We start from the raw sequence: 23598 nt of genomic DNA, 5'->3' as shown, positions 1-23598 counted from the left end.
GCACCCCCAGGTGCCCAATCACAGAATCAGTAGGGTTGGAAAAGTCCTCCAAGGTCATCGAGTCCAACCTCTGACTGATCACCACCTTGTCAACTAGACCAGAACATTCCTAACTCCTCAGTTACAAAAGCAGGCAGGTCTCACACCCACCTGCAAAACAAAATATCTGAAAGAATGGTGGAGAGAAACAACATATTAAAAAACATTTGAGAAAGGCTTTCAGTGGCAGCCATGTGGCACCTGAGAAAAGGCCCTGCTTGCTGCAGAAGGTACATGGAATGGAATATGAGCAGGATCAAAACAGAGAGTGAGGGGAAAGGAGCAGACTTTCCTCGGGGAAAATGCTGCAGGGTTGTGACAGGAAGCGAAATGCAGCTCTGGCTGGAATCACAGGATGGTTTGGGTTGGAAGGGGCCTTAAAGATCGTCTTGTTCCACCCCTGCCATGGGCAGGGACACCTTCCAGTAGAGCAGGTTGCTCAGGGTCCCGTCCAGCTCTGCTTCTTCCATGTTTTCAGAGCCTTCCCTCTGCTCCTTTCACACTCTCCTTCCCCATCCCTGCCCCAGAATCCGTGTTACATCCTGCTCTGTTCACCCCTGTGCCTCAGACCAGCACTGAAAACTCTCAAAAAGCGAACTCAAATCAACAAATATCTGTTTTGAAGCCATTCTGTCCATGGAGGATTTCTGTCCCATGTCAAGGTCTTCCTGCTTTCCCTTCCCCTGGTCACACACAGCTTTTGGGACACGACAATCAAACTGTGCCGAGTATCTGGTATCCTTTCCACTGATATAAATCACAAAAAGTCCTAAAGCACCATTCACACCACCCTGATGAGAGCCTCAAACCAACATGAAGAGGCCCATCCCTTGTGGATGCTCCTTCAGCTGCTGGAGCTGCTTCACCCTTGGTTAATTATTACACAGATCAGTTAATTGCCTCTCACAACTGGCTGCATGGATTTAACCCCCAGCCCACCCCTGGCAAGCAGGAGGGGTGTCAGGGCCATCTTTTTGTCCTGGGACACCACACAAGGAAATGTATTAATGAGCAGTCAGAGCCCATCCAGGAGAAGCAGCAATTCCCAACACTGCCAGGGAAAAAAAAAAAAAAAAAAAAGGATTCCCTCAGAGCAAAGAGAGCAGAGCCATTATCATCTGGGGAGATTTAGGAGACAGCTCTAAATCCCACTGGGATCATATATTCAAGTTCATCTCTTCAATCAGGAGAGATAGAAATTGCCTTTAAAAAAAAATTTAATGCTGAACTGTCAAATAAGCACGAGATGAGGCTTGAAGAAAAAGTCTAATTTCTCTGGGCTCTCTGTGAAAGGCAAAGAAGCTGCCACAGCCCACCAGGACACTTGGGAGCACATTTCCTACAGGGACAAGGGTGTGTAGGGACCAGGACTTGACAAAAGGTTGTGGAAAAATCTGTCACCAGGATGGGCTCTGACAGAAAAAAATAGCTTTTTCAACCCCTGAGCTCATTTTTACAGAACTTCTTTCGGTTTAATCAAAACAACCGGGGAGAATGGACCATTTCTACAAATTCTTAAATGTTTGTGAGGGTTTCTGCCCCTCTGGTATTGACTCTGTGAGATGCTGAAACCTGAAAAATATTTGTTCACCAATGCAAACTGCACAGAAAAGCGGAGGGCAGCAGGCTCAGGTCTCAGGTTCCTTCCCACCTCCACAATCACTGTCACCCAGAGGAGCTGTGGGTGCTCACCCCTGGAAGTGTTCAAGGCCAGGTTGGACAGGGCTTGGAGCTACCTGGGCTGGTGGAAGGTGTCCCAGGCTGCAAGAGGAACAGCAGGGCTTGGGGAGCTCTGCCAGCAGCACGTTGGGTTTGTGCCTCTGAGCCCATAGGGTGGGAATCCCAGCACAAGCCAAACCCCGGGATCTGCCTCTCTCCAACCTGACACTCCCGTGCATCGTGGGTTTTAATTAACCTTGGAACAGCAAAGGGTCTTCTTTTTTTTCTTTTTTGCCAAACACAGCCATATTTTACAGGGATGGTGACAAGCTAATTAACTTAATTCTTATGACACCTCTCCGAGATGAGGCCAGGGTTGGCTGGCTCTGCAATGCAGTGTTGGGCTAATTAAAAAATAATTACTACTTCACCAAGGACAAGAACAAGAAGTTAATTAAAAGAATGAGGTGTAGCCTTAATGAAACTCATCAGATTGTGTTCATTCTGATGTCCCACAGCCAAATCCCCCCCATTAGAATATAAATCCACCTGCCTCCTTCTTCACAAGTGTTTACAAATGGGCTCCTTCTCCCCCTCCTCCCTTTTGCCTTTCCCTGGCAGAAACAATATTTCAGGAGCACAAGAGTAAACCTGGGCTGAGATTTCACTCACCCTCAGGGGCTGGAGGAGGAGGAGGGAGTATTTGGATCTCCAAATACCATCTGGGATTATTTGCACTGCCTCAAAAGCCGTGTGCTTCATGGGGACTGGACCACTTGTTTCCACCAAAAATCCTGTGGGCAGTGTGGGAGGGATCTCTCCAGGCAGAGCACTCCACCTTCCAAACAGCATCCTCAAACCCTGGGATAGTGATCCAGAAGAGATCTCCTTGGGGAAAAGGAGTAAAATTGAGCCATGGTCCAGATCCAGACCTTGTGCTACATCACTGGACAGGCTGGAGTAGTAACCAAGAAAGAATTAGCTAAGGATGGAATCCTGCTCATGAACAATTTGCTGTTTCAGGTTGGCTTAAGCCCTTCACAAGTTCAGGTCAAACATCTCTAATGCTTCCAACAAGGGAAAAACCTGAAATTAAATTTTGAATGGTAATTCCCCTCTAAATGAGGGGCAGATGCCCCAGAGTTGAACTATGCTAAATTTTCCAGAGGCAACATCATTCTCTTAAACGTATTTTTTTAAACCAGAGTGTTTGGCCAGGAGTTAAATTAAAATGTGTTTGGCAAGAATATTTTTTTTTTTAATAGAAAAAAAATCACTGGGAGCCAGACCAAAACAGAAAGAGTTTCCCCCAATTTTGTTGCCATCTCTAACACGAAAATAAATTTTGCAAATCACAAAGCACATCCCCATTTACACACCAAGGCACTGTCCCTACATACGTGCCTTTAACACCCAGAGTGTGAGTTAAGAGTTGAACTTAATGATCCTTTTGGGTCCCTTCCAACTCAGAATATTCTGTGAAATTCTGTGAAATTTATTCCAAAAATGCCTTGTTTTAGACACAACCAGCTCATTTCCCTTCTAGCATGGAAACCACAGAGCCCACACCCCAGCACCCACCCTCAGCCAGTGGATGGTCCAAGGGATGCTCAGATTTCCCAGCATGTGCCACATCCCCTCGAGGACTAGGCAAGGCTGGGAAGTTGTGATGGTGTGAGGCACCCCAAGATTTGCCTGATGCAGCAACTGAGGTCTGATCAAGCAGCATTTTTAAGAGTTTGCTGAGCTTGGAAAATCCAAAGTTTGGCAGTGATGGGGGCGTGATGATGGCTGACCCCTGGGACAGCACAGAAGGCAGCACAAGTGTCCTCACACGTGCCACTGCCATCTGAAAGAGTATCCAAATTAAAAAATGTTATTATATCAACTATATCTATGAAAAGAAGCAGAGAAAAACCAACATTTCCTGGCCCTGTTCATTACACATCCATTAACAGCAGCAGCTTTGGCTGCACTCACAGCCCTGAGCGAGGTGCAAGTGCCTTTTCCAGGCTGGGACTCCTTTTGGCCTCTCTGCTGACAGTGCCAAGCCTGGCAGCACATGGTAAAACAAACTCCTCTTGCACAGAACTGCTCTGCTCACGTTACCTTAGAGGGTGACTGATGCTGTGGAGGAGCTGGCATTACACCCAGCTGCCTTGTGTTGCACGTGGGCAACACAAACCTGGGAGTCCTGGAAAAATGCACAAAGAAGATGTTGCAGGGTATTTCCTCCTTCACAGTGGGCATACCAGGTGTGGAGGAATTCAGGGTTTCGTGTTACCTGGTCTAAAACTTGAAAAAAATTCAGCATGGAGTTTGTCTCAGCCTGGCTTGTATCTGGGTGTGGAAGTTTAGCAGATCAACCTTCCAGTGCTGTGACTGCTGTTTGGGCAGGATGCATCTCCATCTACTGTTAATGTTTGGATCAAAGGGCTCCTAAAACAGCAACTTTCAAAGAAGGTTTCATGAAATACTTTCAACATCCCCAGGCAGTGTCCTTATTCAGCCTTGGGGGGGGTTACAGGGTAACACTGTTCAGAAAGCTTGCTGCACTTACACCTTGCATTTGTTTTTGCAGTGATTAGATCTCAACAATCCCCATTTACTGCCATATAAAGGTTATTCTTTTGAGTAGGGTTGGACTTGCCAGCTTTTAAGGAAGCTTTCTGAAGCTGGAATTGCCACCTTTTAGGGCCACCAGGGCCTTAAATGGCACCTCTCAGTCATAGGGTTAGAAATTTAAAAGGGCAAAAAGCAAACCAGTGGTGCTCTTGCCAAGGAAATCTTTCATGCCCTGTGCTTCACAGAATGTGCTGAGTTGGAAGGGACTCACAGGGATCATCCAGTCCAACTCCTGGTCCTGCACAGACACCCCAACAGCCCCACCCTGTCCCTCAGAGTGTTGTCCAAACAATTCTGCAGCTCTGGCAGCCTTGGGGCTGTGCCCACTGCCCTGGGGAGCCTGTTCAGTGCCCAACCAGCCTCTGGGGGAAGAACCTTTTTCTAATATCCAACCTTACCCTCTCCTGACATAATTCAGTGTTGTTTAGCATCTCCTGAAATTCTTCCATTGGATTTGTATCACCTTCTAAATCAAATCTGAGATTCTGAAGGCTCTCTATGTAGAACACATATAGAATGTTTCCCTCTGCCTCTAAGCCTTTCACTCTTTATTCCCTCACAGCAATTTTTGCTTATCAGTCAGCAGCTTGAATGCCTGCTGCTTTTTTGCTGCTTTTTGCACCCCTCCAGCTTTCTTTTTCTTTCTTTTTCTTTCTTTTCTTTTTGACTCCCAGCATCCTACAGTCCTGGCTGTGACAGGTTCTGCCACGAGCTCTTCATGTTGAACGAGTGTCCCGAAACTTCATACTGAATTACTGCAACTCACTGGAACATTTGTGTGAAATGCTTTAAAGCTGCATCAAAATTCTCGTGAAAGTCAACCCCTGTCGCCTGTGAAGGTGGTTCTGAGAGGGGAGAAGACAGGCAGAGAAGAATTTTCTCCCCAGTGCAAGTGGGGTTTCCCTCAGAACGTGAGATGTTTTCAGTTGTGCTACACAAATGGAGAGAAATTCTAAAGGAACTCAAAGTACAACCAACAGTCCCACCAAACAGACACCCCAGAGCACAGTCCTTAAACTTCAAGAAAATCAGGGGGCTCGAAGTTAAAATCATTATTAAAAAAAACAAAAAAAGTAGGTATTTAAATTTTCCTCTGAAACCCACAGTAACATAAGTACTTTCTTACTGATTATAAATGAAAATGTGGCTGTAACTAATTAAAGGTGGATTATACATTTGGCTTGACAGAAAGACGTAGCTTTGTGCAGAACCTTACACTTGCCAATTATGTGACACTGCCAAATTTCCTGCCCTTGCCCAGAGCCATTGTTGATTTTCTTCAGCATCCAAAAGGAGAGTTCCTTTCTCAGAGCTCCTCCTCTTTCCCATACGTTTTTACTCCTTATTCAGGTGCATTTACACGGGGTTTTTATGTGCATGGGTTTTTTTGTTCAGTCTTATAAACACAGAATACCAGAAATTGCCCAGGATTTTCTTTTTTCCCCTCTTTCTTTCTTTCCTTTTCTGGTGTGCCCTTCCACTTGTCATATTTTTCCTCTCTCTCTTTATTCCTCCTCTATCTTCCCAAATCCCTTAATTCAAATTAAAAGAAACACAGTTCAATGGGGCCCTCTCTTGGCCTAATGTAGTAACTTAGCTCTGCCAAACTCAGAATTTTTTATGAATGAATTCAACATCAGTTGCATAACTTTAATTTGTTTGGGACCAAAAGTCTTGTTTGGATTGCAAATGTTGCTGCTGTTACTGTGGTTGTTATTTAAAAAGCTGTTTGTTTGGCTTGATTTTGTGCGAGCGTCTGGAGGATGGAGATGTGTACATGGACCTACTTAAATGCAACAGATAGATGGCCACATTTCCTTTTTAAAAGGCAATAAAATTTAAAATCTGTCCTATACCATCTTTTACTGCAAGTGTTCGGTGAAGTGGAAAAACAGAGTGGTCTGAAGATGAATATATCAGCCAAACTGAAGACAGCTGAAAAGCAAAGAGAAGATTATTCATATCCCCACCTTCCTCTGGAGCTCAAGACTTTGAGTCACCTAAGGCTGATGCCAATTACTTTGTTAGTACAAGATGACCCACTTGGTGGATGAGGGAAAGGCTGTGGATTTTTTTCTGCTTAGACTTCAGTAAAGCCTTTGATACCATTTCCACAGCCTTCTCCTGGAGGAACTGGAGGCTCGTGGGGTGGATGGGTGTGCTCTTCTCTGGGTAAAAACTGCCTGCAATGCTGGGCTCAAAGAGTGGGTGAGTGGAGTTAAATCCAGTTGGCATCCAATTTTATGATTCTGTCATGTGCAAGGCCCACACAATGACAGAGGGACATGGGATGTAACTTCTCACTGAAGCCACTGAACAAGAGATGAGCAATCACACTCCTTTACACCATGAAAAGGAAATCTATTCAGATTCAACCAATGCTGTACCATCAGTGCCCAGCCTGGGCTTTCTGGACCTGCAGTAGTATTGCCCGTGATAATCCTGCTTATTTGCCCATCCAGAGCTTTCCCTGAGGGGTAAAATGCCATACTCAAGCCAGCTGATTCCTCATACAAACACTGTCTGCTTCTTACTCTTCCTTTATTCCCCTTGCTTTCCTCCCTGGAAAGAAGCACAACCATAAAAGCAGTTTTGCAGCTCCCCACACACCCACATGGTCTGTTAGATACATACCTGGAAGTGGTCAGGGCCAGGCTGGATGGGGTTCTGAGCAACCTGGGCTAGTGGAAGGTGTCCCTGTCCACAGCATGGGGATTGGAACCAGATGATTTTTAAGGTCCCTTCCAACCCAGACCCCTCCATGATTCCATGGAGCATGTGGCTCTGTGTCCATAAGCAGGCAGGTATGCATGTGCCTGCAATGGGAGGGTTTAAGTACCATCCTTGTGTCTGCTGCAAAGGAGGTCAGCTGAGCCCACCCTCTTCTGCACATGCCCCTCCAAGGAGGCTTTTTGCTAGAAAAAATCACCAATCCCTAACACTGTTCATTTTGGGCACTTGCTGATCATTTCTGTTCCTTTCAAAGGGCTTTCACTTCAGTAGCTCCAGAAACCAAGGAAGATGAAAGAAGCCTCCCAAGGTCACATTCAGGCAGTGTCCTCCAAGCTGCAGGGCTGCTGAAACCCAGTTTAGGATGCTATCAAAGAGCTCAGACCCACAGGGGTCCTAGACTTTCTGAAAGGTTTATCCTCAGATCTTGCCCCATTTCAGGCTGTTCCAATCCAGCAGATTTACTGGCTTTGGCAGATCTACCAGACTTGCATTAGCACAGGCAGAGGCAAAACCTTTTGCATCTCTCTGACGCAACTGAGCACCTGCAGTCTGAGCTGTGTGGACCAGTGGGTGGAGGATTAGGATGTGGGAAGTCTTTTCCCCACCCTAAGGATTCCCTCCTTGGTCTCACGATCCTCTGCAAATTACCTCTCTATGCCCCCAGCAAGTACCTGTGAAATGGAGCCAACAGCCCTTAATTGTTGAGATCTCCAAGAAAAAACAGCCCTAAAGCAGCACTACCAGCACGAGAGAAACACGGCTGGATGTGGAGCTGTACCCTTCTGTTGTCTTTGGTGTGAACTAAAGAACTGCTCCAGCCTACAAATTCCAGACCCCAAGTGAAGTCATGGCTTCAGCTGAGGAATAAAAAGCTCCAGTGCTCACTTCTGTACAGTTCAAGAAATTAATATTTTGTTGCACTTCAAACAGGATGATGATGCAAGGAGAAGTCAGCCAAAGCACCTTGGAAACACCCAGTGGTGATTATGTGAGGGGAAGGAAGGTTGCACAACTTTCAGACTGCTTCAGTACTGGGTGGGAAAATTCCCAATTAAACCCGAAACGCAGTACCTGTAATCACCAGGGGAGAGAAAAAATAGCCAGGAAAGCAAGCAGAGGAAATTGATTCTTGTTGCAATCGAGTGTCTTCCTTTCTCAGCTGCCCTGCTCAAACATGAATTACTTTTTTTCATTCAAGTTCACTGCAGCTTGTAAAAACCCAGACCTGCTCTGTGCTGTCCCATTTGGATTGAGGACATGTCAGGGTGTTTCTGTGGCTGGGTTTTGGTAGCAGGGGGGCTACAGGGGTGGCTTCTGTTGGAAGCTGCCAGAAGCTTCTCCTGCCCTATGGAGCCAATGCCAGCTGCTCCAGGATGGGATTCCTGCCACTGACCAAAGCTAAGCCAATTAGGAATGATAGTAACACCTCTGGGATGACATATTTAGAATAGAGAAGCATTGCACATAAGAAATTCCAGCCAGGGAAGAGTGGAGTGAGAACATGGGATAACAACACAGGCACCAAGGTCAGTGCAAGAGGAGGAGGAGGGACCCCATGGGAGCAGGAGAAGGACTCAGAGCTGTGGTTCCCTGCAGCCCATGGAGGCTCCCACGCTGGAGCAGGGGGATGCAGGAAGGAGGCTGTGACCCCATGGGAGGCCCAGGATGGAGCAGGTCCTGGCAGGGACCTGCAGCCTGTGGAGAGGGAAGCCCAGGCTGGAGTAAGTTTTTCCCAGGTAGGACTTGTGGCCCTGTGGGGGACCCATGCCAGTACAGCTCATCCATGAGGGACTGACCCCATGGGACAGCAGACTGGGAAGAGCTGCTGCCCAAGGGATGGACTCACATCAGAAACAACAACTGACTGCAACCCCCATTCCCTGTCCCCTGCACCACTGAGCAGGGGGGGGAGAAGGTGTTTTTAAGACTGTTTTAGTTCTCACTCTTTGGCTCTTATCCTATTAGTAATAAATTTAAGTACTATCCACACTTTGAGTCTGTTTTGCCCATGAAGGTAAGCAGTAAGTGACCTCTCCCAGCTCTAATCTTTACTCATGAATCCTTAGCTGTTTGTTTTTTCCTCTCTCCTCTGTCTAGTTGCCTTTGATTTACATCTCACCGACTACATGACCGAGATCCTGAAGCAGAACTCTGAGTCCACCAGCTTCCTCAAGGTCACAGCTGGAATGTTGGGTGCCTGTGCCAAGATCTACTCTGTGCATGTGGACACGGTCCATGCAGACGCCTACAAAGTCCTTGTGGGCTTGGGCAAGGACTCAGCACCTGCCAAGGGCCTGGACAGCCCAGGAGAAGAAGACAGTTCAGCTCCTGAGGCCATCAAGAAAGTTCAGCCAAAGAAAAAAAGAGTCCTTCAAAACCACTGAGCATCATCAATGTGTCACAGGCCAATTGCAGGCGTCAGGTGGATCCCCTGTTCCAGAAAGCAGCAACATCCTTTGATGAGCTCAGCACCGCTGGGATTTTCCTCACACGTCTGCACTCCCAGGACTTCCACTGTGAGCTCCAGTTTGAGCCCAGGATTGTCCCTCTCCCTTCCTCGGAGACTCTCTCGCTGCCAAACTCAGATCCCGTGAAAATGATGGATTTAAAGTCCCTGCTGGCTCAGTGTGTTGAGAAACATCCCATCTACTCTTCCCTGGCTGGTTTCCAGTTCACAGAGTGGGATGAGGAGTCCCAAGAGGAAGTCAGCGTTGCTGGATAAAATTAAGGAGAGTGAGCACGTGTTTGACCCCAGCGTGGAGGTGGAGAGTGATGGGGAGGGCTGTGCTCCCCTGCTGCCAGAGGATGACTTCTTTTTGGATTCCCCTGGGAGCAGAGCAGCAAAAAAGTTTGGGAAATTCATAGATAACATCAACTCCTTTGGAACAATCAGCCAGAACCAAAGCAAGAGGACTGATGGGGCTCTTTTTTGAGAGGGAGACATTGAGACCATGTGCCTTCACCTCTCCATGAATCCAGGGGAATATTCCAACTTCAGTCCCCACACTCTGTCCATGTGGGCTGGCCCCCAGCCCTGGAGCTTCAAACCCTCCACACATCCAATGCCAACTCTGAAAAGGAGACCAGGAAAAGGAACGTGAAGAAAGTGCTTGAGCTGAACTTTGAGGAGAATGTTGACTTTGAGGCCTATTTCCATAAGACCAAGGCATCTGTAACTCTGGCCAAATCAATCCTGGAAAGTCAGAAGGTGAGGAGCACCAGGCTCCCTGCAGACTTCAGCTATAACCCTCAGAACTTCCTCCAGCTGTTCCTCAAACCCCTTATTAAGCTCAACAGGACATCAGAGCCAGTCATCACATTGGAGAACAGAGCTGAGAAGGGTCAACCCACTACAGGGCATCAGCAAGGAAAGCCACTTCACAGAAGGCAAGGGAAGAATCAAACCTTTCATCCTAAAAGGGAGCATCAAAGCAATGCAACAGCAGAACACCAGCAACCTCCAAGCACCAGCTGGGAGATGAAGAGATTTCTATCCCATTTGATTCCATGGCAGCACTAAGGGGAAAGCTGCTGTTGCTTTGGCCAAGGTTGTTGTGTCTCTGCTCTTGCAGTGAAGAGAGAACAGCAGTGGCTCTGCTCCCAGCAGATCCACTGCCCATGAGCTGCAGTCTGTTGGGACCCAGATGGACCAGCTCCCCATTTTGTACTTCCTGGCCATCGGGTTTTAATTCTGGAAAGGGTGCAAAAATGCCTGTACTACACTGCTTCCTAATCCCAATCAACCAGTGATGCTGGTTCTTCATGCTCTGAGGAACAAGAGCTTGTGCCATTTATAACTGCACAGGCTGGGAATATTTTATCATCTACCCAGATGTGAAAACTCTCAAACCAGGACTCAGCTGCCCATTAGCTGTGCAACCACCTGGGCACCAGGCAGGGTCAGGGCACACAGAGCTTTAAGGGGTTGATCCCAAAGCTGTTGCCAAAGAGGCTGAGCCTCTGCATCCAATTTGTATCACGTTCAGACAAGTGATGGTACAAAGCTGTGTCCATATATTATACAATTACAGGAATGTGGCTTTCATTAGGTGATTAAAGCACTCCTTGTTATGACACAGCCCACACCAGCAGCAGATGTGGGGCCAGCACCACCCCACACCGTGGGTGCCCCGAAGCTTCTGCTGGGAGAGGCCAGGCAGGGGCAGCAGGAAGAGCCTGCAGCCCCCAGCCTGTTGCTGATTGGGATGAGCTTACAAGGGGGAACAGCACTCCCACAGCACCCTTCCTCCCCAGCCCTTCCAAAACCTTCTCCTCCTCATCAGCAGGAACAAACACAGAGCAGATGGTCGGGCGGGTGTTCCCAGCAAGGAGGAGAACACGATCACATGGGATGTGAGGATGGAGAGCAGCCCACCTCACACAGGCTGGGCAATCCTTCCTGTGCTTCCAGAAGAAAACCACGTGTATTACAAACACATTGCTCCTCTTCCCAGTCACCGACCAAAGTCAGGGAACAACACTCAAAAATATTTGTGGGAGGTTTTTTTAGCACTTACCCACAGGAATAAAAGATTGTGATTGAAGCTTCAATAGTAGAAATAGGACCAAGTTTTACAGCCTTAGCTCAAATGTTGATCCTTACAAGAAAACAGGGTTGGGCAAAAAGCAGCCAAAAGTGAAATATCGATTGCCTTCAAAACTGTTTTCATGTCGATCTGATGCAAGTTACACAACTTCATTTTCCCCCAGAGACTCTTATTTAATTACATATTACAAATACCAAAAATATTAAGAGGATTAAAGCCTGATTTGCAGATTACATGAGAGGTGATTGGCCATTTCAGTATTGTTTAAACAGTTCAGATACAATTGGATTTTTAGTTTAAATAGACATTACAAATGAAAGTATCTTTTGTAATCAGTAATTTTCATTCAAGTAAAAGTCCATTTTTCAACTGCCTGAAAGGTTGTTTGGTTTCTTCCCCCACACACACTTCAAAACACTAATTGGGTATTATAGATGAAGGCAAGGTTCAAAACTGAGCAGAGGCAGAGGCTGGGGTTATACAAACATGGAGACAGCCTGCGCTTCCCCAGATATCAGAGCAATGCCACAGAACTCCTGGAAAGTGCAACGGGAACCATTTGGTGTCCTTCCACCAAAAGCAGCATTAAAGGACGCACTTGGATTTACACAAATGCTGCCCTGACGTGGAGCCACAGCCATACCCCTCCATATCATTCCCAATTATTCTCACAGCCCCTCTTCCCCATTTTACATCTCCCTGGTCCATGCTGCTCCTCCACCAGCCCTCCAAATCCCCTCTCCACAGGGCTTTCTCCCCTCTCCCCACATCCCAAAGGCATCCCTGCAGCCTCCCGCTAAATGCCAAGTCTCCTCTAAAGCGAAGTTTCTAAGCAATCAGAGGAGCCAATTTACAAGTTGTCACATCCTTCAGTTGTCGTTTATGTGCCTCCCCAGCTGCTCCAGCAAACAGCCCTTGTTGGTTGTGTTTTATTTTTGTGGTGCTCATTTAGCAGCCACGTTCAGTGTCTCTCCACAAAATTACACTCATTTAATTTCCCATGTGGATCTGTTGGCTGTTTGCAGGAGTTCAAAACAGCAGCATTTCTCCATAGTTCATGAGCACTTCAGAACACATCTGCTGGGCACTGATGGGAAAGTTGCATCTGAACCACAGGCCCTTCAGTCTTGCAGAGAGTTCAGCTCATACAAAGAACTCACTTTTTGTTGAAATCTGCCCTAAGGAGAGAGACTGGAGAAAAGGAACGGGACTCACCACTGCCAAAATGCCTGACATGTGAACTGCCAGCCAAAGTTAATCCAGAATCAAGCAGAGCTCATTATATTCCTAACACAATCCCCCGATGGGTTCCCTCCATTTGGGCCACCAGGCAGCCCCAGCTCCTCACCACAGCACTGGGCCCAGATCCAGCTCAGGTTTCCAAGTCCCACTGAAATGTTTGCATGATCCTGGGCTTTGTTATTTTAGCTTAAGCTGCACAGACTGTACAGGCAGTGGTACACATCCCATTTTCAAATCCTATTCACCAGCACCTGAAACTGGCTCTTGATCAAAACACAACCCAGGCCCAGGTCTCACTTTTATATTGCCTTTCCCAGCAGACAGCCAATACTCCCCCTTTCAAAAGCCATTTAATCCTTCTCCAATTCTAAGCTTAACCCAAGATTTCTTCACTTAAAAGAATTAAATAAGTATAAAACTCGCCCTAACTGAACAAGGATGTTCCTACCCCAAAACCCTTCAGGCACCCAGCCTGAACAAACCTGGCGGTGCTATCACAGAAATTCCTTATGTTAAGACATATCTGCAGGATATACACTTAAAGAAAAGGTATTTTATTCATTTGTCCAAACAGTTATTGTCTGCAGGCCAACAAGGAAGCAGAATTTTGTAAGGATATATTAGGTGGTACTTTTATACCGTAACTGAAAAGAATAAACTCAGTACTGTTATTTCCACATGCCTGCTTTTAAACTATATATTTATTTTTTTAAAATAAGGATAAATATGTGCAGATACATAGCCCAGAAAGGGACAAAAATAGGTCAGCACACCACGGTGTGCTAAATGCCAGCCATGTCCCAGGAAAGCACATGGGATCATAAAGATCTCCTCTAATATAGACACAGAAAAGGACTGAGGCTGTGCACTGAAAGGAGAGAGAGGGGGAAGGGATAATAATTCATTTAGCCTCAATCCATCCAAGACATTTACAGACACACGCCATTTGACAAGCTCCCAGCCAGAGCTCTTAATCCAAGAGCTGACTGACCAGAAAATTCCTCCAGCTCTGATGGCCCAGCCAGACACCCAAAAGGGGCCCAGAGTACTCAGAGGGTAAGAGCTCCGTGCTCTGCAATAAACAACCCCCTCTAAAATGTGCTGAATGAGGCATCAAAGCCGAGGCACAAAACATCACTAATTGCTTGTGAAAGTCTAAGCTCCAGTGCCTGCAAACACTTAAGCACACGTATAACAGAGTCCTCCTGTTGACTCCGTGGTTGGCCTTGCCTGCCTGGGCTGGGAAGCTGCAAATGTACATGGCTGGGATGAGGGAGTGCTATTAATAATGATAATATTGAGATCTCACCTAGCCTGGGGCACACTGGAGCTGGATAATTATCCAGGAAGGTGAGTCAGGAGAAAATAACAACCTCCCTCTTTCCCGACGAGCAAATTTCAGCCTGACAAACACAGCACAGTGAAAAACAGCTGAACTAAACAAGTCCTGAATGAATTCTATATATCAGTAAAACTGCAGGCATTGTGGGCAGCTCTGGAAAAAAAAAAAATAAATTTACTGCCCAGTGGTCAAAATAAGCAAACTGAAGCCAGATACTGTGAAAACCAAGCGAGAGCAGCACTAAAGACATAAGATGCCCTCCTGTGTACACCCTGCCCTGGAATAAATACCCTGTCTGCACCATTTCAGCCAAAACAGAAAGAGAACAGGAGGATTCAGAAACAGCTCCCAGCCAACAACATGAATGATTTTAGTTCTGGTGAAATCATCACACAAAGAGATCACAAAAATCATGATCTTTCATTCAAATCCCTTCAGTTAAGAAACAGCTGAAAATCAGCACAGAGAACAATGCACAGCAAAAGTGAATGCCATACCCTATTTCCATTCTCTTATTATACAAAAATGGATCTTTTAGAGGGACTGAGGTTCTGCACATCTACAAGAGCAGCTCTGAAACCAAACTCACCAGCTATACCCCCCTGCTCACCCCAGCAGCATAGCCAGGGTTGGATCAGGGATTAGCAAATTAAACACCAGGGAAAAATGTCTTTAGAACATCCTGTCCTGAGTAGGGCAGATGGACCAGACACAAGAAGGGCATTTCCCTCTCTTGCAAAACCTTCATGAGAAAAATTGTCCCCTGTTGTGGGACCATTTTCACTGCACTAATAAATTGGGGGCAAGTCCTCAACAGCCTTGAAGCCACCAGATTTGCCCCAAATTATAGGAGACAGCTGTTGCATGAGAAATAGTCCCCTCCCTAACACAAAGCCCTCACAATAAGATGACATTTTCTGGAGGTGAGTATGTCCCTACATAGCCAAGATCTCTGAACAACAGCAGTGCCACCCTCATGGGCAGAAGAAGGTCACTGGGATTCCTCCTAACTTAATTTAGGCAATTGTGATTAGACAACATTAAGGCTTTCTCCAATCAACTCAATAACAAGCCTTAATACATCTTAAAATGGGGTGAATTGACTCCTGCAGACTCCTGTGTCTCTCTCCACAAAGGAAACCTACAGGATCAGGCAGCAATTCCTACATGGCTAAGATCAGGTGCATTGAAGTCCTTCCTAAATGATGAAAGTCAGCAAAATTAAGTGCTCTCTGCAGACATTTCTCTACTGACAACAATTTTTGGTCTGGTTCTGGCCACCACCAGCAGCAAAGTGCTTGACTCTGTGGAAATCAGATTTGACCAAGCATGGGAATTCCTGTGTACCAATAAGTTATCCTTTGATTCAGGGCATATTTCAGATTAAAGTTCCAAAGAGCTACAAGGGCAGAGGGAATTCTCCATTTCAGTCCTGAGGGTAGCACTGATTTATTATTTCTGGCACCATACAGTGCATTGTTTGGTTGAGACTGGCTGTTAAAATCCATACTTATGAAATGCAATATTCCTCTGGAAATGTCCTGTTCTGATTCTTTTTTTAGATGGTATTTTTATTCAGAGGAAGGGACAGGAATGGTGGAATGAGCCTAGTAATGATGTTCTAAACCATTTCAGCTGGTAAAGTCAGGTAGACTAATATTTTATTTCCACTTGGCCTCTTATTGCTTTAACCAAAACCGAGATGAGACCCTTGTGAGAATTCTGGTGGAATAATTGAGGAGAGATGGCTGTACCTCTTCCCAATAAAATAAAGGTAAAAATTCCAAAGGACTGGAGGATGGCTCAGTCCTCCTTGTGTTCTCACAGCTCGAGACAATTTGACCTGTGTGTGAGTGAGCCAGGCAAGGGTTCACAACCACTCCAGTGATCAGATCAGTCCAGAGCCATCTCTCTGCTGGCTCAGGAGAGACCTTGGCAGGTTACACAGGTATAGTGCCACCAAAAAGTAATGCAGATGTTGACAGGCAGCAGAATAGTGTAAAAGCAGAGTTTTCCCAAGCTCTGTGCCATACCTCCATCCTGGCTGATCACCTGCAAATCACACTCATTGCCAAGTTATTAATAACTCCCTGATTTAATTCACAGAGGCCACATCTTCAGCTCCTGCTAATTGGTGTCACTTTACCACAGTTCAGAGGGGATCAAGCTTGCCATGGGTGAGATCCAACCTGCTGCTTGCCAACAGCAACCACTGTCTGGCAAATCGAGGCAGGACTTTGCAGTATGGGTAAAAGGCAGTTTTTAGGACCTCTCTTCCCTGCCTTGGGAGGATTTTACCCTTAGTTTCCACAGAAGGACCAGAGGCCTCCACCCTCTCATTGTAATGGAGCAGTCACAGGGGGAAAGGAGCTATGGGTAATACCTGGAAGTGTCCAAGGCCAGGTTGGAAGAGGCTTGGAGCAACCTGAGCTACTGGAAGGTGTCCCTGCCCGTGGCAGGGGGTGGAACAAGATGAGCTCTGATATCCCTTCAACCCAAACCGTTCTGGGATCCTATGACAAGCAGAGAACAGTGATAGTTTGCTCTAAGCCTGAGCTTGCTTTTTGTTTACCCACTGTCACAGCCTCTCCCGAAGTATTTTCAGAAAACAGAGATTTGCATATCCTGCAAACAGCACTAAGATCAGGTCCCCGTGCCCTGGGCTGTGGGAATCTCAGGAGCCATGGCACTGCCACCAAACCTTATCCCACACAAACATGAGCCTCTCCTGACACCTGGTGCCCAGAGTGCTGCTTGGAGCTTGGGACAGGCAGCTCCAGCCCCTCCCCACGCCAGGCTGGGACAGTCCCTCACCCGGCACCCTGGCAGCCACCAGCACCCATCACACAGGCAATCCACTGAATGTGCTGTCCCAGGGTCACAGGGTCAACCTAAATGCATGCTTCAGGCTGCTCAAAACACCATTCCTGCAGAACCTGGTTAAAAAGGGCCACTCCACAAATTGGAACTTCGCTTTTGATTTTTGCAGGGTCCAGGAATGCACCTTTTCCTCATCACCCTTGCAGGATTTTCTGGGTGTGAATACTTAATGGAAACGTTCCTGGAAGCACATTACCATGAAAAAGTGTGATCCCAGCAACATTTGCATGAGACAATAGTCTGCAGCTTTGCAACATCCCAATCCAGATGTTTCTGGTGAGAAGGAAATAGATGACCTGAGAATTAAAGCCAGGCCCCTTGGCTCCCCTCCAGATGCTCTACCAGCTGCTCACACCAAGTCCCCTCTGGTCAATTACTTTACTTGATGCTTCTAATCAACAATATTATATATGTGATGCTATAAACTTTTGTATTTAATATTAGCTCATAACTCAGCATCCAGAACCAGATGTTTTTGGTGAGAAAGAAATGGATGACTTATCAGAAGACTGAAGCCAGGCCCCCTGGCTCCCTGCCAGACAGTCTACCAGCTGAGCTGCAAAGCTCACCAGTTCCCTCCTGCTCCCCCCACCCCTGCAGCCTTTCATGAAAGGAAAAGGATCTCACATCTCCCAGTGCGAGGGGCAGCAATACGTGAAAGATGCTTTTATAAACACTTTTAAAGCAGCTCAAGGCAAGGTCTCTTTGAGTCAGGAGAACCCCCTTTTTCCCGGAGGAGGGCTTTGGAGACAAGCTGCTTTCTTCCCTAATAGGAGCCCTGGCTGAGGGCTCACGTACAACTGCAGGCAGAGGCAGCATAATAGATGGCTGATTTAAATCTGAACTTCTCCAGCTTCCCCGTGCCCTGCTGAGGATGGTTATGAGGCACTCACTGCAAGGCTGCCCTCAGGACAGCTCTCTGGGTCAGAGGATGCTGCAGAATGTGAATGTTAAAGGACTGAGAACAGGTTCCTGCAGGGCTGAAGGGTGGAACACAGTCATTTCTGGTTTATGGAAATTTTATGTGTTCCAACCAAGCAGAGCAGTTAAACAAGTGCTTTGCTTCCAACCTGTTTAGGTGCATTGAGTGCAGTGCAACTGCTCCTGTGTTTGAATTTAAGCACGTCCTTTAAGTGCTACCCCTACACTTGGGGAACCCAGAGCAGCACAGCCCTATTCTGCTGTTGCTTAACTACTCAGGATCCTAATCACAGCATCAAACATTTATTTAATAAAGGATAGTGCATCAGTTTTATAAGTGTGTACTCACAGGGTTTTGCTCTTAAATTATAGCTATATAAGACATGATGAAAAGCAACTTCCATGAAACCCCAAAGCCCACAGCCTTAAGAGCTTTGTTTAGGATTAGAGAAAACATCCACTACAGAGCTCATAGAGATCTACAAATATTTGCCCACAATTGTCAGGAACAACTGTGAAAATATTATTGCAACTGAAATGAATCTGAAAGCAAAACCAGCACACTATGAAAATCTATTAGAGAATGTTTTCCAAAGAGGCAATTCCAGCTTCCAAAACCAATGAAGACAGATTGTCTTCTCCAAGGAAAAAGTACTTTTTAAGAAATGAAAATATGGCTGCAAACATGCAGAGACTTGGCAGTGGTGTTCAAAGAATTCAATTCTCATGTTAGTTCATTTGATTAGATTTTAAGACCGAGGTCTTGCCTTAAGTTAACCTAATTATAACAATGTTGTGGGTTTGCAAGCTTCAGTAAGAGTCAGTATTCACTTGCTAGGGCATCTCACCCTACCAGAAAATGAAATTAGGCAAAAGCTTGTATAGATCCTACAACTGCTGGAAAAACAAACCTCATTGTCAGTGAAAGAGATTTCTAAATTTGGCTCTGTTCTACTCTGAAGACTCAGCATTATCTTGCCAGCATTTCCACTATAATCACAGGAGCTGAAATCAAAGCTCAAATAAAACATTCTGAGTAAACAGCAGTGGCATAAAAAAACTTTCCATTCAAGGACTGATACCTGAAATTGCATTGAGTCATCTTTTACCAAAAATTTCGCATGTCTCTGGTCAAATTACTTTCCCAGACAGCTTCAAGCTGTTTGGGAAGATATATTGTACCAGGGCTGTTTAGCATGAAGAGAAGACATAGAGTGTCTTCATGGCGAGAAGTGACAGAGGAAAGGAGAAAAGAAACAAAATTTTTTTAAAAAAAAACAACCAACCCAAAAAACAAACAAAGAGGTTGAGAGAGCTTAAAGGGCCAGGAGGGTAGAGACAGACACAGGGGCAGGACCAGAGGGAGAAGTCCAGGTGGGCCAAATGTCTGGAATCAACACACTCAGTCAGCAACTGGGGTTGATCAGACCATAGCACGTGCTCACAGTTGTAGAGCATCCCCAACATTTCCTTCTCAATAACTGGTACAAACCATGCTGGACTCCCAAGTGAGAGATCCCAAGAGCTGCAGAAGCTGAGCAGAGACAGGGGCACACAGTGGCTCCTGAGCTGCTGTGCATTTGGCAGGACTGGGTCCACACAAAAGCTCTGTCCAAACATCTGAACTAAAACCCTGTGACAAGAAAACCATTATATATTTACAAATACCAGTGCCTGCTGCACTGCTGGGGGGTAAGAGCACCAACTACAGCACCGTGGGCAGAGGAAGGCACATGGCATAGCAAATGATGAGCCATGAGATGCAGCCTGAGGGCACAGAGCTCCAGGACCAGACACAGCACAAGGCAGGTGTGGCCTCTGAAAACACGACTCCCTCAGGGAGTCTTCTGCAGAGGAAGCAACATTTCAAAGCTCCCAGTGTCTCAGTTCTCCTCACACCTTCACCTGTGTTAGTTACCCAGCACATCTCACTGGCACAGGGTGAGTTTTCAGTCAGCCTTCAACTCAGCACTGCGGTGTCTTGCACCTCTGAATCCTCAATGCAGCTGTTTCAAAGTACAGGTGTGAGTGATTCTGACAGACTCAATCAGTTCTAAGCAATAGCAAAAGTTACAACACCATTCCAGCATTCCCAGCCTTTGCCTTTAACAGATTAGTAAACACAGATACATATATATATATATATGTTTAAAAGTAGAATTACCTCAGTGGCACATCACAGAATCTGTCCATCCTGGTTAAATAACTACTGCACAGGAGAGACTTAAAACACTTGGCCCTCATCTGGGGATCTGAGTGCTGCAATATCCATCAGCTGGGGGAACTGGGACACACAGAACTACAAGAATCCCTTTGGGGGCCCTGGAACACCCAAGGGTATCTACACGAGGAGCAACCAATCTGGTGGACTGTAAATGCTGTTTTTCACTGGGTGCTCCTGCCAGTTTTGGCTCTCATTTAGCTGGCACAGCAACACCATCCTCTGGCATTATTTTCCCTCTTCAAGCCCCATGCCAAAAGGCCAAGGGTGAGAACCTGCATCCTGTGACAGCCCACAGACATACAAACCAACATGACCAGGTACCATCCAGACTGTGCTGCTGACTTCCAAGTCCAGAAAAAAATTCCAAGACCAAATGGCAAGAAACACTGCTCTTTCTTAAAATCAAACTTCAAGGTGTGTGGAGGAAGGGCTAATGAAGTGCAAACCAGAAACAAGCACAGTAATCAAGAAGTTGGGAGAGGAAAGTGTTTCCTATTTCCTCGTTGGGTGACTGAGTTTCCAACAGCAGCTCAGGCTGCCTTTAATTAACCATGATTGCACTGAGTCATAATTCACAAGTTGCCAGTACCACCATTAATTCAGAGAAAATTGAAACTGTCCCCTCAACCTTTTCCCAAGCTTACACTGACTCCAGGGCTTCAGAGAGTAAATTCCAGGTCTTGAACCAGATCTCACAGCAAAATGAGAATGTCTGGTTGTAAAAACTGAATGTTTCCAAGGGTTTGGGGTTTTTGCATAATTAACTGATACACAACATTTTAGAGCACTGAAACACGCTCTGAAACACTTCCCTTACAGCTTCCTCTCCTCCTCCCAGTCTGTTGTCTGTGGATCCAACACAGACCAAATGATCAAATCTGCTTGTTGCTCCATATATTTCTTTTAATCATAAACAGGACGCTGTCCAGGAAAGAGCAGCTGGAATCACAGCTGCAAAGCTCTCACTAATGTGACACCACATAATCACACTTGATAGCAGAAGAGTTCTCTGGAGGAGGAAATCACTTCAGGAGATGGACTGTAATTGAGCAGGACTCCACCAGCCTTCTGGCACCTGAGGGTTTCTGTGCTCAGAGAGCTTTTGTCAACAACATGCAAAACCTTCTACCCTTCTAACAAGTGCAGGGAATTGACAGATATTTTCACCCAAAAAAAAGAATAAATTAAACAAAATGCATACAGGTATAACGCTGAAAGGCAAACAGTAAGTCCTGAAAGAATAAATTTGCTGCACAGACTCCAGAGCAGATTTACCCCTTTCCACCAGCACCCAAGCTGGCCCATTCTTAGGTTTGTGTGTCAACCACTTACACACAAAACTGAGACAGTTTCTTTCATCCAAACCTGTGCCCAAACCTTACAGCCTATGCTGACAGAATTCCCAGGTCCTCAAGGAAAACACGGGATCTGCACAGAGCTTATTTACCCCATACTGACACAGGCTTTAGATTTACTTGCAACCAGCCCCCCTGGGCAGACAAAACCACCAAGAAAAGATCTGGTTTGCTCTTTCAGGAAGGGAGAAAAGGAGGACAGCAGTACCTGGGTCTCAGAACAGCTTTGCAGTTCTTACCAGCATTTAGCTGGAACTTCAGCTTTGAAAAAGCCATGGACAGAGTTATTGTGGTCAAACAGAGAGCTTCTTCCAGCCCTGCAGGCTCCCAACTCTCCCCACCGTTTTAGAAGAGGGGGAGGATCCCATCCCACCCCTTCCTTTAAATCCTGCAGAGCCCTGTGTGGGTCAAGCAGCTCCTTAACCCCTTCTGGGTCAACAGCCCTACCAGCTCTGCTAGAGATGCTCCCAAGAGGCAAGGAAAGGCAGTTCCTCCTTTCCTGCACTCTTTAGGGCATGGTCCTGGCTGGAAAAGCCCAAATTCTGGGGTGCTGGGTGCTGCAAGTTGTGGGGGCTGAGCTGCATCATCCCCAAAGCAAAGGCTGCCTGTGGTTGTGGGTGATCCTGCCTTAATGTGGGAGGGGGAGGATTTTAAGGAGTGGATGTCTGAGGAGCCCTCCCACCCTAACAGTTCTAACAGGACCCTTAAAAATGTATAAAACTGCAAAATGTGGAGCCAAGGACACAGCAAGTGCCCAGGCAGGCACATGGAGTTTACAGCGTTCCATAGATACGGAGAGGAATTCCTGGAGCAGCTGAACATCAGTCTGTGTGTGACACCCCCCATCCTGGGGACATAACAAGTGGTACCTGTTGGGTGTAACAGAGCCACTGTGTCCCTGAAAATGACGTGGACAACATCAGGGCCCTTTGGAGAAGGGAGATCCAGGGGTGCCTGTAGAGGGGAGGCAAACAGGAAATGCACACGTTTTGTGGTGGCAGGATAAGATTTATCCCTCCATATCTGGCTCTTTCAAGTGATTTTAAGGTGCCTGAATAGGATGCCCATAAGACAGGCTGTCTGAAGAAGGCTTGCTGTTCCCTCCCTGAGATGAGAAGTTCCCTCCCTGGGATGATTCCAGGCTGCAGAAAGAACACCTGGAATTCTACTGGGGCACTGGTAGGACCAGGAATCAGCTCTTTCACCTAATCCACAGTCACAGCCACACTGCAGCTTAATACCTGACAGCCAGAGCAGAAACCAGAGGATTAATTACGACAAGATGAGAGGGATATGCTCCAGCTCACTGTTCCCCAAATCAAAAGAGCAAACACTGCTGAGATTTCCTGGCTTTGCTTATCAGGAGAACAAGGGAAAACAAGGTAAAAGTTTGTTTATGTGGGAATAAAACCCTCCTCTATGGGGCATGTAAACAGTGGGGTGGCAGGGAGGAGATGAGGGAAGATGTGCAGTGCAAGCCCCAAAGGACTTGCAAAGTCCTTTGCAAAGGTGTTGTCCCAAAGGACTGACCAGTTCCTGAGAGCCTGTGGCCTCTTTTTCTCCTTGCCCAGTGTCTGTGCAGAGTTAGGACATTATTTTCAAGTTGTTTCACAATCCAACAACCTCTCTCAGCAAAGGTTTCTGTACAGCAAGGTGAAGTGTCTGCAGGCAATGAGATAAGATGCCTGTGAGATGGTTTCTTTTCCACTGTTGCTTCTTTCAACCTGAGCTGAGAACCTGAACTGCAGCTTAGAGCAAAGCAGGAGTGGGTGGAGGAGCAGAAGGAAGGACACTGAAGGTTAACACATCTTTCTCCATGATCCTTGACCTCAGCACGCTGCCCAAAGTTACCTCTGGCTGCAAACTTCAGCTGGTGGACACAGAAAACATTCACAGCAGGGCCAAAGGGAGAAGCTGAGCAGGCAGAGCTGCAGGCAGAGCTGTGCTCACCTCGTGTCACTGCCAGCCTGTGTGTCGCTGAGACAGCTCCCTGTGCTCTGCCACCGCCTCTTTTCTTAACTAGTTTAAAAG

At 46.5% G+C, this 23598-nt stretch overlaps 1 protein-coding gene across 1 annotated transcript; it reads left to right on the top strand.

Annotated features, from left to right (window-relative positions):
- The first annotated feature begins 7099 nt into the window (after positions 1-7099).
- LOC126642202 (condensin complex subunit 2-like) lies at positions 7100-10678 on the top strand. Its single transcript, XM_050319631.1, is given in 6 exon segments — positions 7100-7127; positions 9154-9434; positions 9437-9759; positions 9761-10104; positions 10107-10397; positions 10629-10678. Coding segments are annotated over 6 exon segments (1317 nt in total).
- The last annotated feature ends 12920 nt before the right edge of the window (positions 10679-23598 follow it).

Source organism: Myiozetetes cayanensis, unplaced genomic scaffold (assembly GCF_022539395.1).
Source record: "Myiozetetes cayanensis isolate MyiCay16 unplaced genomic scaffold, myiCay2020 scf22, whole genome shotgun sequence".
Lineage (NCBI taxonomy): Eukaryota > Metazoa > Chordata > Aves > Passeriformes > Tyrannidae > Myiozetetes > Myiozetetes cayanensis.
The sequence above is the reverse complement of the archived record's forward strand: the minus strand, read 5'-3'. Positions and strand labels throughout refer to the sequence as shown.